This window comes from Lithobates pipiens, unplaced genomic scaffold (assembly GCF_037356315.1).
Source record: "Lithobates pipiens isolate NorthernLeopardFrog02 unplaced genomic scaffold, aLitPip1_a1.2 Scaffold_8, whole genome shotgun sequence".
NCBI classification, from domain to species: domain Eukaryota; kingdom Metazoa; phylum Chordata; class Amphibia; order Anura; family Ranidae; genus Lithobates; species Lithobates pipiens.
In genome coordinates, this window is record NW_027507903.1 from 372912810 (window position 1) to 372931264 (window position 18455).

At 44.8% G+C, this 18455-nt stretch overlaps 1 protein-coding gene across 1 annotated transcript in view; it reads right to left on the reverse strand.

Annotated features, from left to right (window-relative positions):
• Positions 1-828: 828 nt before the first annotated feature.
• The window catches only part of CYSTM1 (cysteine rich transmembrane module containing 1), a 202170-nt gene continuing 184543 nt past the window's right edge, over positions 829-18455 (reverse strand). The window contains exon 3 of the mRNA XM_077473598.1: positions 829-969. Coding sequence (XP_077329724.1) covers positions 866-969 — 104 coding nt within the window. The 3' untranslated portion in view covers positions 829-865. The remainder of the gene's footprint in view (positions 970-18455) is intronic.

Here is an 18455-nt window from a genome sequence, read left to right on the forward strand (position 1 = left end):
CCAGCATAGTGTCTAGTCACTTGAAGGGTGCACCAAATAAACCATGGTATATGAATACAAGTTCAGTACTCTATGATTAAGGTATCCTCCTTTCTGTTGTGTCATTATTGCTTTGGTGAAGACTTGTCAGTGCTTTGGGGAAGATTGCATATATACATCAGCAAGAAGAAGTGCAATGAAGTTGTGTGACTTCACCATGATATATATAAAAAAAAAAAAAAAACACACATTACAAAAGGATGCTGGAAAAAAAAAAAAAAAAAAAGACTCATACATGCTTTATTTCTTTAATAGTTGCATAGTAACAATTACAATTTTCAGTAGAGAAAAAAAAAATAAAACATCTGATTCCATATGCACCACATAAATGTATTTGCATTTGGTAAAATGACAGATGACAAAGTCTCATTTATTTCAGCTATCACTCATTTATAATTAGTAAAGCAAAACATGCATTCTAAAGCTAAATGCACACAAGCATGTGAACTGTCTGTACATGCAGTGTTGCGTTCGTTAAGCGCTAAAAGAAGCAAAAGGCAAAATGATAGTCGATTCCTGTTAAAAATGGACATTCAAAGGGTACAAGCAAGTGAAGAACACAGGGAAAAGACATTACTTAAAATTTACTAGGGTAGCCACAAAAGAAAAAAAGAAAAGGACTTGTGTGCACTTAGCTTCTGTGAACAAATCATTCAACAATGTGAAAAACTAAATTATAATTTATTAAATAAGATTTAATTAAATCAGTTTACCGATTAAATCTTAATAAGAACACAGGAGAAAAAAAAAAAAACGGAAAAATGGCATACAGGCATTGCACATTCTGGCTTTTTTTTTTTTTTTACATTCTGGCTTCTTCAAATCTTTATGTCAACATATCCCAAAGGCAGCAGCAACAAAGGGCAGTCCAACAAGCTGTAAGGCAGGCACTTTCCCCAGAATTATCTCTTCTCTCTTCTACAACATATACTAGAAAAAAATAAATAAAAATCATTCAACAAAACATGCAACTGCCTCAATTTGACATATAAACTAAACATTTAAAAAAAATGTAATTCTAAATTTTAAAAGATGGACTATTTTATATATTAAAAAACAACAATTACCATGTAAAACGAGTTTAAATGCTTTCTGTGTTGTATGCAAAATGATTGTAAATCTCAGAGTACATTTTAATCACAGCAGCTCAGGACAGAATTGCAGGCATATTTAATGCTACATTACATCAGCACTACCTAGTGTAAACTTTTCTGTAGCAAAGTGCAGCCAGTCTTTCACAGCCCTGCTTTATCGACTGGAACAACACTGTCTTCAGTTTTCTGGGAACTCAGGATAATTCAGCTGTACCATTAGCTGTTTAAGGGGTAGAGTTGGAATCCAAAGCAGTGCCCAAATTACAAATAAGAACCAGCCCACATAATGGCATCATGTGAGCTCCAGGGAGTTGTGGAAGGAAGTACAGAGAACCAAACTGATCCTTCTCCTGTCTGACACATTACAGTGCAAAAATCTGTTCTCACCTCTGTCTGGTAACAAAATGTTTTTTTTACTTTCTCTATGAAAACTATCACCAGTAAAAATAGAGGGGTGTAGTTAAATAGGCAGCACTAAAAACTTGACAGATGGTCCAACTCTTGCCCATTCTTTACAAAACGTAAAAAAAAAAAAAAAAAAAAAAACCCTCAAAGTTTTTTCTAAGCATTTTAACCGATTCAGCCCCGGAAGATTCTACCCCACTCCTGACCAGAGCACTTTTTGTGATTCGGTACTGCGTCCCTTTAACAATTGCATGGTCGTGCAATGTTGTACCCAAACAAAATTGAAAACCTTTTTTTTTTTCCACAAACAGAGCTTTCTCTTGGTGGTATTTGATCACCTCTGCGGTTTTTATTTTTTGTAATATAAACAAACAAAAAAAAGCGACAATTAAAAAAAAAAAAAAAAAAAAAGCATTATTTTTTACTTTTTGCTATAATAAATATCCCCCAAAAATATATAAAAAAAATGTTTTCCCTCAGTTTAGGCCAATATGTATTCTACATATTTTTGGGAAAAAAATAAAAATAAAAATTTTGACTAGTAATGAGCAGTGATCTGTGATTTTTATCTGCGACTTCATAGCGAACACAGACAATTTTGACATTTTTGGGACCATTGGCATTAATACAGTGTTCAGTGCAATTAAAAATGCATCGATTACTGTAAAAATGTAATTGGCAGTGAAGGGGTTAACACTAGGGGGCAGCAAAGGGGTTAAGTGTGTCCTAGTTCATGTTCTAACTAAAGGGGGATGGGGACAGTGCAGGGAAGATAACAGATCATCAGAAATTGTTTAGACACACAATTCCGGGTTCACCGTGTTTTAGCAGCGATTGCAGGAGCCCGGCGGTGATCGAGTGGCCACAAGGTGAAGCGACGTTACAGAACGTTGTTTCGCCCAGCTGTGCCATTCTGCCGCAGTACAACTGTGGCGGCTGGTTGGCATGACCAAACTTCTTTCCCCCCTTCCTACTCAAGCCAATTTTCAGCTTTCAGAGCTGTCGCTGTTTAAATGACAATTGCTCGGTCATGCTACACTGTACCCAGACAGAATTTTTATTATTTTGTTCCCACAAATAGCGCTTTGTTTTGGTGATATTTGATCACCTCTGGGATTTTTACTTTTTGCTAAATAAAAAAAGACCGAAAATTTAGAAAAAAATTAAGTTTTGCTTTTGTTTGTGTTATAAAATTTTGTTAATATGATGGCTGCCATGACAATATTTTAGGTCACACGGGATTTGAACTGCGGTCTTTCGAACGCAGGTTTGTTTTTGGAAAAAATACACTTCACGGAATAAAAAAAAAAAAAAAAACAGTAAAGTTACCCCAATTGTTTGTATATTGTAAAAGATGTTACGCCAAGTAAATAGACACCCAACATGTCACTCGTGGAATGGCGACAAATGATGGTACTTAAAAATTTCCATAGGCGACGATTCACCCCGGTACAATCACTTCCTCAAAACAATGTACAGGTATGTTGTTTCGCTTAAAGGTTAACAGCTTTAATACTGGGCACCTTCCTGCCCAGGCCAATTTTTAGCTTTCAGCGCTGTCACACTTTGAATGACATTTGTGTGGTCATGCAATGCTGTACCCAAATAGAAAAAATTGGATTATTTGTACTCACCGTCAAATCCTTTTCTCTGTAATTCACCGACCGACACAGCTCTTCTCTGTAACAAATGGGTTGTTAGCCCTATCACTAGGAGAATACTAGGCATAGTTTTAATACAGCACTCAGAACTCTCAGTTACACCCAGGGGGGCGGTCCCTCAGGCTACAATCCCACACCCTGCAACAGCAGCCTCAGTACGTCAACAAGAAGTATAACATAAAGAGAAAAGGAGGGGCGGGTGCTGTGTCGGTCGGTGAATTACAGAGAAAAGGATTTTACGGTGAGTAAATCCTATTTTCTCTTCTATTGACCGACAGACACAGCTCCTCTCTAACAAATGGGACGTCGCCAAACAGTGCCAAAATGAGGGGTGGGAAAATCAGCATAAAACTTCATCCACCATGAGAAGTGAGAACTAGTGAAACTAAACCCACAAAAAACAGCAGTGCATGAAAAAAAAACACCACGCATAACAGGGTATCCTCAACAGGAGTGATCCCCAAGACCGCAGCAAACTGCGGAAGTAATGCAACAGTGCATTAACATAACAGTACTGCGTTTTTATCGAAAAACCAGGAAAAAAATATCTATTGCAATTGCAACTACACGGCCGCCTGCAAAACTTTGCGACCAAAACAGGCATCAGCCGATGCACTGACGTCTACCTTGTAAAACTTGGTAAACGCATGGACAGATGACCAGGTCACTGCCTTACACACCTGAGCGACGGAAGCTTGGTGTCGGAAGGCCCAAGATGTTCTGATTGCCCTTGTGGAATGGGCCATGACCGGAAAGGGGGGCACCTACCCCTTCAAGGGGTAGGCTTGTACTACAATCTGTCTTATCCACCTGGAAATGGTGGCTGACGAGACCGCCATGCCCCTCTTTGGGCCAGCCACCGGAACAAACAGTGAGTCTGACTTCCGAAAGGGAGCCGTGGCAGACAAATACCTTCAGAGCCCTAACCACGTCCAGAGTGTGAAGGGCCACCTCCTTCGGGTGCTTCGGCTTAGCTCACAGAGAAGGTAATACAATGTCCTCATTGATATGAAAAGCCGAGACCACTTTCGGTAGAAAAGACGGTTGCGGATGCAACACCACCTTATCCCTGTAGATAACCAGATAGGGCGACTTGCAGGACAATGCCACCAGTTCCGAAACCTTCCTGGTCGATGTGATGGCCACTAGGAAGACCACTTTCTGGGAAAAAGTCAACAAGGGAATCTCCCTGATATTTTCAAACAGCGATTCAAATCCCAAGGGGGTAACGGTGGACGCACCGGAGGGACTACGTGTCGTACCCCCTGAACGAAGGTACTCACTAAGGAGTGCGATGCCAGGGGTCGTTGAAAAAAAGACAGCTAAGGCTGATATTTGCCCTTTGATGGTGCTTAATGCCAATCTTTGGTCAACTCCTTGCTGGAGAAACAGCAGGATCCTGGATATGGAAAAGGAGCGAGGATGCCATCCTTTCTCCTCAGACATGGAGATGTAGGCCTTCCAGGTACGATGGTATATCTTCCGAGAAGAAGATTCTGTGCCCTCAACATAGTTGGAATCACTGAGTCCGCCAGACCCCAGTTCCTCAACACCTGGCTCTCAATAGCCATGTTGTTAAAGCCAGCGATGGTAAAGCAGGATGGAGAATTGGACCTTGAGATAGGAGGTCCTCTCGCAACGGCAGTCACCAGACGCACCAGGTCTGCGTACAATGGACGCTGAGGCCAATCTGGGGCAACCAGTATTACTGGGATCCCCTCGGCCTCCACTCTGCGAATCAGATGTGGCAACAGTTTTAGTGGAGGAAAGGCATAAGTCAGCTGGTACTGATCCCACGGAGCCACCAGTGCGTCTGATGCGTCTGCCCACAAATCTCTTGTCCTGGACACGAATCTTGTCACCTTCCGATTTAGATGGGAGGCCAGTAGATTCACATCTGGTGTGCCCCACTTCAGGCACAGCAACCTGAAAATCTCCGGATGCAATGCCCATTCTCCTGGGTCCAGCATCTATCGACTCAGATAGTCCGCCTGCCAGTTCTCCACTCCCGGGATGTAAATGGCCAAACAGGGCTGGTACGTGTCTCTGCCCACCGAAGTATGCGAGTGACCTTCTGTGCAGCGGCTGAGTTTCTTGTTCCCCCTGGCGATTGACGTACGCCACAGCTGTGGCGTTGTCTGACTGTATCCTGATCAGACGCCCTTGAAGTCTCACTGACCATGTGTAGAGGCACAGCCTGATTGCTCACAATTTGAGCAGATTGATTGGCAACTCGAATTCTTCTGTTGACCAGAGGCCCTGAGCCGACTGAACCCCCATCACTCCACCCCAGCCGGATAGATTGGCGTCCGTTGTGATCACCGTTCATTTCAGATGAAGGAACAATTTTCCGGACTGAATCACCGGGGACCTCAACCACCAGATCAGAGAGTCTCTGACTGGCTCACCTGGATCTGTCGATCCAGGGACAACTGAGATTTGTCCCATTTTGTCAAAATCTCCTTCTGCAGGACACTGGTGTGGAACTGGACATAAGGTACTGCCTCGAAGGAGGCTACCATGAGTCCCAGTACTCGCATACAAAAGCTGAGCAACGACCACTTGCAGTTCATCAGCAGTTTGACCACGGATCTAAGAGTCTGCAATTTGTCTGAAGGGAGAAAAACTCTCGCTTCCCTGGAGTCCAACAGCAAGCCTAGGCACTCCAGACACTAGGTCGGCACAATCACCGACTTTTTGAGGTTCAACAGCCACACAAATTCTTGCAGGGTCTGCATGGTGATCGCCACATCCTCCTCTAATTCTGAGGCGGAGGATGCTCTCAGGAGGAGATCGTCTAGGTATCCTACGATCGCGATCCCACGTTGTCGCAGCAACACCAAAACTGGAGCCGGTACCTTGGTAAAGACTCGGGGGGCTGATACCAGACCAAAAGGAAGAGCCACAAACTGGTAATGGGCTTCCCCAACTGTAAAACGCAGAAACTTTTGATGCCAAAGGCATAAGCGTATGTGCAGGTACGCATCCTTGATGTCTAAGGATGCCAGGGAGTCCCCTTGATGGAGTGCAGCGACTACTGAGTGAACTGATTCCATTCTGAACCTCTGCACTTTCACAAAGTGATTGAGGGCTTTTAGGTCCAAGATCGGACTTGCCCATTCCTTCTTGGGAACCACAAACAGATTTGAGTAGAATCCCTGGAAGCGTTCCGAGTCCGGAACCGGTACAATCACCCCATGATTCAGCAAATCTCTTACCGCCCCCAACAGGGCCTCCCAGCGAACCGGGGATACGGGTATGCTAGAGGGGAAAAATCTGTTTAGCGGCCAAGAGAGAAACTATCTTGTAGCCTGTGGAAATCAGATCGCAGACCCATTGGTTGGATAACTGAGAGGACCACTGGGCTGCAAACTCCCGAAGGCAACCCCCCCACCCAAGACATGGGTGGGGGCAAATCTTCATGCAGTAGCACTTTTATTCGCAGGCTTGCAGTTCCAGGGACGTTTTTGACCGTCCGTAGGCGTCCTGTCAGTTTGGGACGTTTTGTCGAAGCTCCGGGAGGACGAAAAAGCAGTTTGTGAGCGGAAAAAGTGGGCCCTTGCCTACGGCGTGGCTCCTTAGCTTTCCTGGCTCTTACAACCTGTGGCATTTTTAATAACGTCATCTAATGAGGCTCCAAAGAGGCGGTCGCCAAGGAAAGGAAGATCCGTCAGGGCTTTTTTGGATGCCTGGTCAGCAGACCAGCATTTTAGCCAAATTAGGCGCCTCAGCACCACAGCTGACACTGAGGCCCTGGATAACAGAGGGAGAGTATCCAGGGCCACGTCACAGACGTACTTAAGGCCTTGCACTAGTTGGTCTGCTAGTTCCACGCAGACAGGGGAAGCCTGTTGCTCTCCCAATTCGTGGTGCAAACGTTTTGCCCACTCAGTCAGTGTCTGCGACACAAGTGCGGATGCCAGTACAGGTTGCACTGCAGACCCCACAACCGTAAACAAGGAATGAGCCACCGCCCCGGCCTTCCTGTCCGTGGGATCCTTGAATGCAGGAGTCCCCTCAACCGGGATCGTGGTTACTATATTTAACCTGGATACTGGGGGGTCCATGACCGGTGGAGCCGACCATTTCTTGAGAAGGCTTTCCTCAATGGGGTAACGCACCGCCATGTATTTGGGCACCGAAAAGGTCCGTTGCGGGCGACCCCATTCCTTGTAAATAAACTTGCCAAAATAAGTCAGATATGGGAACACCTTAGGTGAACGTGCTGGCTTGCAGGACCCAAAAGGGACTGGTACCTCAGCAGATGGATCCGCTGGCTCCTGAATCTTCAGGGTATCACGCACAGCTGTGATAAGTGCTCCAAAAATCGATTTGTCGTGCCCGGACTCAGACGGGGACTCATCCTCACTGTCTGAACGGTCCTGGTCAGCGTTGTCTGACAAGACAGAGCAGGGGTCATCGGCCTCAGCAGGACCAGAGTCTGCTTCAGAGCTCTCCCCAGAGGATGGGGGGGGGGGGGGCAGGGGCTGCTTTTTAGCACCTTTTTTCCCACGTACCGCCTCCATCTTGGCAACGAATGAATTGAGGACAAATTGCAGTCCGCAGGTGACCCAATTGCAATTGCCTAGATTTTGTGGGAAGAAACACCAATTTCTGAAGCCATGCTGACCCTACCCTGTCTGCCACCGAAGGGGACTTAGGACAATGACAGTCCCACCCTCCTTGCTGCCGCTGACTGAGGGGTTCTAACCCACTGGACTCACCGCCCTGAGGAGTTCCACGCTGTTCACAGCAGTGCCTGTAGACCCCTAGTGCTCCCAGGTGCAGAGGAACCAAAACTGTGTCGTGGCAGTCCGTCAGAACGATTGGTGAACGATCGCTGAACGATCTGAAAAGCATGCTCAGACTACATAGAAGACTGTTCAGCGCCTAGTAATGACAAAACAGGAAGCTGAGGGCACATGAAGCTGCTGCTAGAGCACTAAAACCTGCTCCGGCTTCTGGAAAATATCCGCCAGTGTCCTGAATAGGGAAGCACTGGGAAAATGGCCACTTGAAGCCCAGAAGCAAGCTGCCCTTGCCCACACCGAAAATGGCCTCCAGCCAGCTCCATGAAAGACAGACACAAAACATGTGGCAGAGACACGGCGCTGTCCTGACACACAGGCAAACCTCACAGACACCTCCCGGGAGCTAAGCCCGCAGGATCCAGGCACCACCAGCCAGCCAGATGAGATAGGGACAGGGGAGAGAAGAGAAGAGAGGGAGATGAGGGACCCCCGAATCAACCTCCCAGGGAATGCCCAGCTCTGCCGGGACAGGGAGAGCCGTACTTACCAGTCCTGAAGAGCTAGGAGACATTCCATTGTAGACCTACTCCTGATCAGTACAGGGAAGGCTACTGGCCTCAGCATACTGTGACGCAGACATCAGTAGCCCGGTCATATGTACGCCCCGGAGAATAAAAGCTCACTGACCACCTCTGGAGCTGAGGTATGTCGTGGCCTGCCGAGCCGTAGCTGCGACCTGCACACGATCGATGGCCAGACTGGGGAGACTACAAGGATAAGTGAACCAGCCTGTCACCCAGACGGCTGTTGATAAAAGATCACAAGATCATTCATCTTGCGCAAAAAGCAAAGCTTCTGCATAAAAAAAAAAAAACACGGACCTATGGGCCCACAGGGTTCCTAGGTCTTTCTCCTTCACTAGGCAAAATAAAACTGAGGCTGCTGTTGCAGGGTGTGGGATTGTAGCCTGGGCGTAACTGAGAGTTCTGAGTGTTGTATTACAACTATGCCTAGTATTCTCCTAGTGATAGGCCAACAACCCATTTGTTACAGAGAGGAGCTGTTTCAGTCTGTGAATATAAGAGAAATTTTATTTGATACCGGCAGAGCTTTCTTTTAGTGGTATTTAATCACAAATGGGTTTCTTGTTTCGATTATAACATTTTGTAAATAAGTAATTTTTTTCTCCCTCACTTATGTGCACGGATGAGGCTGCACTGACTGGCATCCCTGTTGGGTACTGTTCGGGCTGCACTGATAATATAGGCGCTGTGAGGGCGTGAGGAGAAGAATGCAGATAACTGGCATTTTCTGGTTTACATGTGAGAGCCTCATCATCAGTAGGGATGGCCGAACTGTTCGCCCGGCGGTTGGTTCGCGGCGAATTTAGGCTGTTCGCGGTCCGCCCATTCGGCGGACTATTGCCGCTGTTCGCCTGGCGGACTTACGTGTTTACTGCATAAAAGAACTTTGACCTACGATGACACATCCATCATGGGGTACAGGACAGCCAATTGAGACATTACAGCACATGGACACTTGGACATTCCCCCTAACTTATAAATAGACCCGATCCGGTGGCCATTTTACATTCTTTCTACTGTCACTATAGGGAGAGGTTGCTGTGTGGAGCAGGGAGAGACTGCAGTGACCCAAATCGCTAGCTATTAGGTCCACAAAAAGTTATTTTAAGGACTGGTATGGTATAGGTGTAGTTCAAGATATAGGTTTGAGGCACTGCTATTCAAGTCATTGTTGCTGCAGATTGCCTTTTGTCAGGGCTGAGAGAGGGACAGATAGGACGCTGTGTGTTGCAGAGAGGGACAGTCAGTTTAATCATTAGCTGTTACTATTAGGTCCACAAAAGTCCTTTTCAGGACTGGTATGGTGTAGTAGTACAGGATATAGTTTTGAGTGCTATTCAAGTTATTGTTGCAGCAGCCTGTGTTTTGTCAGTTTAAATAGGGACAGACAGGAAGCTGTGTGTGGCAGTGAGGGACAGTCAGTTTAATCAGTAGCTGTTACTATTAGGTCCACAAAGGTCCTTTTCAGGACTGGTATGGTAATAGGCTTGTACACGTATAATATTCTTTCTTCCAAATATAGAAAGAATATTATACTTGACTGCTGCCCTTCTGCTGCAGTAGTCCTTTATGAGTATAGGGACTGAAGTACAGTCTGCTAATCACAACCTACTAGTTCCACAAAGGTCCTTATAAGGACTGGTAAGGTATAGCGTACTAGAGTATATAGGGTTGAGTGAGGTACAGTCTGCAAATCCTTAAGGACTGGTATAGGTCCACAATATATAGGGTTGAGGTGCACTACTGCTGACTGCTGCCCTATTCTGCAGCAGTCCTTGATCAGTATAGGGACTGAGGTACAGTCTGCTAATCACAACCTACTAGTTCCACAAAGGTCCTTATAAGGACTGGTAAGGTATAGTGTACTACAGTATATAGGGTTGAGTGAGGTACAGTCTGCTAATCACAACCTACTAGTTCCACAAAGGTCCTTCTAAGGACTGGTAAGGTATAGTGTACTACAGTATATAGCGTTGAACGAGGTACAGTCTGCTACTCAAACCTACTAGTTCCACAAAGGTCCTTAAGGACTGGTATAGGTGTACTATTTGGTGTGCAGTATATAGTTGTGTAATACACGTATAAAATACTTGCACATATAGAAAGCATAGTATAGTGCGTTTCCACTGTCCAGCATTGTGACTGCTGAGCGGTTCTGCAGCGATACTACAAAGAGTGACAAACACAATAAAAAAAAAAAAAGTATTTTAACTGGTGTGATAGACCAGTGGCCTCCAAAAACAATAGATTGAAGCGGGGTGTTATATACCTTCTTCCACATACATACTGCACTTCTGTAGAGAGTTTTGTCACAGGGTCATTTAAAAAAATGACAGGCAGAGGAAGAGGCAGGCCCTTCCGCAGGGGTGGTAGGGGTAGGGCAGGAGCAACAGGCTTGAGCCAAAGTGGGAAATTCCAGAAGGTGCGTGCGATTACGTCAAAGGAAGCACCAGAATTGGTTGAGTGGCTCACTCAGCCTTACTCTTCTGCACCCTCTGCTGTGCATATTATGAGGGGCTCCCACCATCCCTGTGCTATGCTCATTATGAGGGTCTCCCACCATCCCTGTGCTATGCTGACCTCCTGGGGCTGCTTACGTTGCAGGTGTCAGTGCTGTATATCACGGTGCTGGTGCTGGTGATCATTTCCTGCACCCTCTTCTTTGCCTACCCTGACCTTCCCTCGCCTCCATTGTCTCAAGAGTCCTGAATTTTCAGAATTTCACATATAAAAAAATAATGCTTGTAGTTGTCGATCCCAGATTCACCTCATACATGTGTTATGTCATTGGCCATGTGGTGGGACTATGTGTGCAAAGCTAGTAATTATTTTGTGGCTGCAAATATGACCTGTAGGTTTGTAAACTTCACCATCCCTGTGCTGTGATGACTTCCTCCTGGGGCTGCTTATTATGAGGGGCTCCCACCATCCCTGTGCTATGCTCATTATGAGGGGCTCCCACCATCCCTGTGCTGTCCTGACTTCCTCCTGGGGCTGCTTATTATGAGGGGCTCCCACCATCCCTGTGCTGACTTCCTCCTGGGGCTGTACCTCTGCTGTGCATATTATGAGGGGCTCCCAACATCCCTGCGCTATGCTCATTATGAGGGGCTCCCACCATCCCTGTGCTATGCTGACTTACTCCTGGGGCTGCTAATTATGAGAGGCTCCCACCATCCCTGTGCCATGCTGACTTACTCCTGGGGCTGCTTACGGTGCAGGTGTCATTGCTGTATGTCACGCTGCTGATGTCAGTGCTCTCTATCACGGTGCTGGTGTCAGATCACTATCACGGTGCAGGTGTCATTTCTGTATGTCTCGCTGCTGATGTCAGTGCTCTCTATCACGGTGCTGGTGTCAGATCACTCTATCACGGTGCAGGTGTCATTGCTGTATGTCACTCTGCTGATGCCAGTGCTCTTTATCACGGTGCAGGTGTCATTGCTGTATGTCACACTGCTGGTGATCATCTCCTGCACCCTCTTCTTTGCCTACCCTGACCTTCCCTCTCCTCCATTGCCTTCATGCGCTCCACAGTCCTGAATTGTCACAATTTCACATATAAAAAAAGAATGCTTGTAGTTGTCGATCCCAGATTCACCTCATACATGTGTTATGTCATTGGCCATGTGGTGGGACTATGTGTGCACAGCTAGTAATTATTTTGTGGCTGCAAATTTGACCTGTAGGTTTGCAAAGTTCGCCTCCCATTGAAGTCAATGGGGCCCGCCGCGAACGTTACGGTTCGCAAACTATCGGCCGCGTTCGCGAAACGTCCCGTCGGAAGTTCGTCCATCACTAATCATCAGCTCTTTAGTGAGAATGGTGATGTGCCGTGTCTCAGGGACACGGCAAACTGCCAGTTGCCGCGCTGCGCACACCCACAATGAAAGTGGGACTCTGTCATAACATTGTGCCAGAATGAGGAAGCTGCTGCCTGCCTGTCATTTCACAATACAACAGGCTGTGTTTAAAGACCTTGCAAGTACAGACAAACATCAATGTGCCAGAAATGCGCTCGGCTCCTACAGTACTGTGGACTGCAAAATTTTCAGATATTTTTTGCACTGAATGTTGTAAGTACACAAATAATTATTCTCCTTGGGACAACATAGGCATTGAGTACTTTTTCAATGGTATAAGTGCAGAAACATACGGTACCTGTGGTTTTTATTGCCCGAATTATTTGCACTTATACCATAGAAAGAGTTTTGCTGTATCTGATATTTAAAAGACCAATAGAGTAAATAGGTTGATTTTTAGAGCCTGTATACACTTAACTAGACCTAAACACAAGTCATGTTAAAACGACGGTCTTTCACAATTTTACCTTGCATGTTTTTTTTACAAGTTCAAACAAGCATGTTAAAATAGTATATCATTTTCTATTTATTCTCAACCCCTCCTACTGTTAAACATGAAAAAGACAAACCACCAAGAATTTATGAAGCATACAATATGCCCACACTATTAAAAAGAGAAACTCCACTTTTGTTGAAAATAAAAACAATTCCCCTTTGATCTATATACATAGTCAGTAAGATTGAATAAAGACACCAGTCCATCTAGTTCAACCTGAGTGTGTGTGTGTCTACAATTGTTCCTATCCCTGTACATTGCACACTCACATCAGTCCCTACCCTCAAGGAGCCCACAATCCAAGGTCTCCATTCATATACTAGGGCCAATTTTGGACAGAAGCCAATTAACCTACCTGCATGTCTTTGGAGTGTGGGAGGAAAACTGAGTACCTGGAGGAAACCCACGCAGGCACAGGGAGAACATGCAAACTCCAGGCAGGTAGTATCGTGGTTGGGATTTGAACCAGTGACCCTTTTTACTGCTAGGCGAGAGTGCTAACCCCTACACTACTGTGTCACCCAAATATACATTGCAAGGATTATAACAACCTTTGTTGCAGATTCCTACCTTTTGTTATTCTGACGTAATCCCTGTATGTTCCTCTGAGCCTTAGTGATGAGTGGGTCTAATGGGAGTAGTTTCATAATTATCTATCAGGTGGGCACCTGCAGGGCCCGAATGAGGAATGCTGCTGGGCCTGCATTCCTTTAGATGTGTTCCTACTGGGAGTGTCTCTCCAAAAATAATTTTTTTGTTGCAGGGGAAGCTTGAAAATAGGATTTTTGTAACAGCTTACCTGTAAAATACTTTTCTTTTGAAGTACATCACAGGACACAGAGCCATAGTAATTACTATGTGTGTTATAGTTCATCTTCAGGTGCTGGACACTGGCACACCCTAAACAGAAAGTTGCCTCCCTATACAACCCCTCCCACTACTGGGAGTATCTCTGTTTTGTAGCAAAGCAATACACGTGTATACTAGAAAGAGGGGCGGGACCTCTGTGTCCTATGATATACTTCAAAAGAAAAGGATTTTACAGGTAAGCTGTTATAAAAATCCTATTTTCTTTAATTGTACATCACGGGACACAGAGCCATAGTAATTACTATGTGGGTTGTCCCAGAGGAATGCCAACTGAGGGGAGGGAGACACAAGCAAATTAAGGCACCATGCGATCAGAGGATTTACACTGCTGCCTGCAGTACACTGAGCCCAAAGGCTACATGCTCATGTCTTTTTACATCCACCAGATAGAATCTGGTAAATGTATGGATTGAAGACCAAGTTGTGGCCTTGCAAAATTGAGCCATGGAGGCTTGGTGATGCACTGCCCACGAAACACTAACAGCCCTAGGGGAGTGCACTTTGATTTGAGAGGGTAGAACTAACTCTTTAAACCATAAGCTTGCACGATTACTTGACAAATCCATTTAGAAATGGTAGATTTTGATGCTGCCTGTCCTCTTTTAGGACCTTCAGGCAACATGAACAAAACATCTGTTTTCCGAATCTGAGCAGTTGCCTTTAAGTAGATTCGGTGCATCCCTAATTTTTAATAACATTCACTGCTACTTTTTTTTTTTTCTCGTCTCTCACATTGCATCACATTCAATTCAAAGACCAAATGCTTCAGCCCTATTTAATGAGGAGGTCCCGTTTCTGGTACAAGAAAGCAGCACTCTAATTTGGCCATTTATAATTCCTACATCATTTACACCAAATCCACAGAAAGTCCTGCCCACTTCCTAAAATTCATAGAAGTTATCATCATGTCCCTCATCTACCATCAAAGTCCCCTCCCAGAAAATTTTCACTCTGATGCCCTTAGCCGACTTCATGAATGCCACTTCCCGGACCACATTCCACCACCTGAAGCAGGCCGAAGACACCAAAAAAGATGTTGAGTATGCAGCAAAAATGGATTTAGAAGAGATACCAGCTATCATTGTGCCCAGTGTCCCTCCGAACCTGGCCTTTGCATTGGTGAATGCGTCAGACTATGCGACACATCACTAAAATATTAGCCCATATTCTTAACCATTTCCCCATCTGTGCTGAGCATTTCCCACGCTTCCTCAAATAACCATGCCACTGCCTTCCACGTGAACCGACCCTGGCCTGTTTTTTTGACTATGCCTCTGCCAACCGTTTGGACTGCTTCCACGTGAACTGACCCTGGCCTGTTTTATGGACTATGCTTTTGCCTACCGCTTGGACTGATCTGTTGCCCTGCTACTGTAGTACACAGGGGTCTCACATATGAGGGGCTCCAGAAAGGTTTTCCAGATGGAGAAAACTATTTCTTTGTTTTCTCCAGGTTTCGTAATTTCCGGATTAGGTTCTTGAGTCCGGAGGCTTCATAGACATTTGGGTGGGTCAAAGCCTCTAGCCCAGTGAACAGGTCTTACCCCATTGCGGCCCTCGGCCTGCTGCTGACTTACTGCTGCTATCCCCCTGCCTGCAGCATAAAACTGACCACACCTCTGCCTGCTACCTGGACTATGGAAATAATTAGCTGTAGCAAGAGGCGGTATGTTTATGAAGGGCTGGGAAGCAGTACAATAATGAGTGCAGGCAGGTAATGGTGTACCAGGACCAATATCGCTGTGCTGGCTGTCACTGCCTGGACAATTTCTATGAACAAATGCTTTGGCTTCGCTGACTATATCCTTGTGCTGACTATATCCTTGTGCTGACTATAGACAACATTACTGCCTGCTGCCTGGATAATTACTATTGTTGCTAAGCACATCCCTGCCTGCTGCCTGGACCAATTTTCTCCTCTGGGGACACTACTAAAACCACAGATTTCCTTAATAGAATTTATTTAGGAATGTATTTTTTTAGTATGTGAATGCTATGTGTTGGAAAATAGAAAGGCCTTCAAAAATAATAGGTTGTCAGGAAATTAAGTGTAATTTATGCTTTTAGAATGCCTGAAGGTGCTACTTCAATGGTGGGCCTCTGTATATGGTCAGGCTGTGTAGAAGTTTCACACATGTGGTATTGCCATACTCAGGAGGAGTAGCAGAATGTATTTTGGGGTGTAATTCTTGCCATGTACATGCTATGTGTTGGAAATATCTTAAAAATGGACAACTTTGTGTGAAAAAAAAAGCTTTAATTTTTTTATCCATGTTTTCCAAAAACTTATGGGAAAAAAAAAATGAACAGTTCAAAAGACTCATTATGCCTCAGATTATACATTGGGGTGTCTGCTTTCCAAAATGCAGTCATTTTGTGGATATTTTTACTTTCCTGGCTTGTTAGTGTCTCAAGAAATTAGATAGGTCTCAAGTACGTCAGGTGTGATCAATTTTCAATGATTGGCACCATAGCTTGTAGACGCTAACTTTCACAAAGACCAAATAATATCCACCAATTAGGGTTATTTTTACCAAAGATATGTAGCTGTATAAATTTTAGACAAAATTTATGAAGAAATATTACTAATTTGCAAAATTTTACGACAGAAACAAAGGAAAAAAAGGCATTTTTCCACCAAATTTTCAGTCTTTTTTTATATATAGCACAAAAAAAAATAAAAAACCCACTAGAGATTAAATACCATCAAAAGAAAGCTCTAGGTGTGTAAAAAAAAAAAAAAAAGGGACGCAAATTTAATCTGGGTACAGTGTTGCAAGACTGAGTAATTGATATTCAAAGTGTGAGAGCGCTGAAAGCTGAAAATTGGTCTGGGAAGGAAGGGGTGAAAGTGCCCTTTAGGCAAGTGGTTAAACAATATTTTCTACTTTGTTATAAAAAATAAACTCAAATTTTGTCATACATTTAAGCCAAAATATATTGAGCTACATTTCTGTGGTAAAATAAAATCCCAATAAGTGTATATCGATTGTAAATGCTATAGCTTTTGCTCAAACCAAACTATGGTATATACCAGGGGTGCCCGACCAGTGGCCCGCGGAGCCTTCTGATGTGGTACGCAACCTCCTGCTTTGGGATAGCAGGTTCTCAAGCCCTGATCATAGGTTGCCGACCCACCATCCCAGAGCATCAGTGTTTTAAATGAAGCCAGCGGTAAAGGAAGCAAGCGGCTGCAGAGAGAGCAGAGTCGCATTTGCCAATGCTTCCTGTATAGCGCCGGCTCCTGTCCCAAGCAGAGCGATACCAAATGCATTCTGCCAGGGACAGCAACAGCTGGCGATACCCGAATGGAAGACTGTTATTAAAAGGTACGTTTATTACTAAAAGCAGTATCTGAGCATATCTGTTCTGCAGTGGTTACTGGGCTGCTTTTAAACTGATCTGCAGGTGCAGTGCATTGCACCTTTGGGTTACCTGCACTGAGTTATAAACTTCTGTTATCTGCGGGTTTGGTGTGCTTTCAGAAAGTGCACCACACCTGCAGGATATAATAAACATTGATGGCAAAGTGCAGCTAACCTGCAGGAAAGCCACAGGTGCACTGTACTGCACTCGCAGTGCAGGTAAACTGCCGCACATCAGTGTGAAAGCAGCCATAGGCCCCCTTCACATGATCGGTTCAACCCACGCGGACCCTCCATTCACCTTTATGGACGGATTTGTGTCCATTTACACCCACCTACCTCCAATCCGATCTACTAAAAATAAAAAAATAAATAAAAAAGCAGAAGGGTATCCCCTTCCATCTGGTTGGATCAGATAGGGGGGCCCACAGAGTAGAGTGGGTTGTGTCCATGTCTGTTCTGCATGTACAGCGCAGACACGGATCGGTCTTCCGCCCGCTCCACTTATTGTGGCCCACGACCAGTTACCAAGCCCCTGGTATATACAGTGCCTTGAAAAAGTATCCATGCCCAATGACATTTTGCACATTTTGCCATCATGTTAAAACCCCAAAAAATTTATTTTATTGGGATTTTATGTGATAGACCAAGGCAAAGTGGCGCATAATTGTGAAGAAGGAAAATGATAAACAGTTTTTCAAATTTTTTACAAATAAACATCTGAAAAGTGTGGTGTGCATTTGTAGTCAGCCCCTGAGTCAATACTTTGTAGAGCCACATTTCGCTGCAATTACAGCTGCAAGTCTTTTTGGGGATGTCTCTACCAGCTTTGCACATCTAGAGAGTGACATTTTTGCTCATTCTTGGAAAAATAGCTCTAGCTCTGTCAGACTGGAAGGAGAGGGTCTGAATAGCAATTTTCAAGTCTCCCACAGATTCTCAATTGGATCTAGGTCTGGATGTTGACTGGGCCATTCTAACACATGAATATGCTTTAAACTAAACCATTGCTTTGTATCTCTGGCTGTAGATTTAGGGTAGTTGTCCTGCTAGAAGCTGAACTTCCAACCCAGTCTCAAGTCTTTTGCTGACTCCAACAGGTTTTCTTCTAAGATTCCCCTGTACTTGGCTCCATCCATCTTCCCATCAACTCTGACCAGTTTCTCTGTCCCTGCAGAAGAAAAGCATCCCCACAACATGATGCTGCCACCACCATGTTTTACGGTGGGGATGGTGTGTTCGGGGTGATGTGCAGTGATAGTTTTCCACCAAACATAGTGTTTTGCTTTAAGGCCAAAAAGTTAAACTCTGGTCTCATCTGACCAAA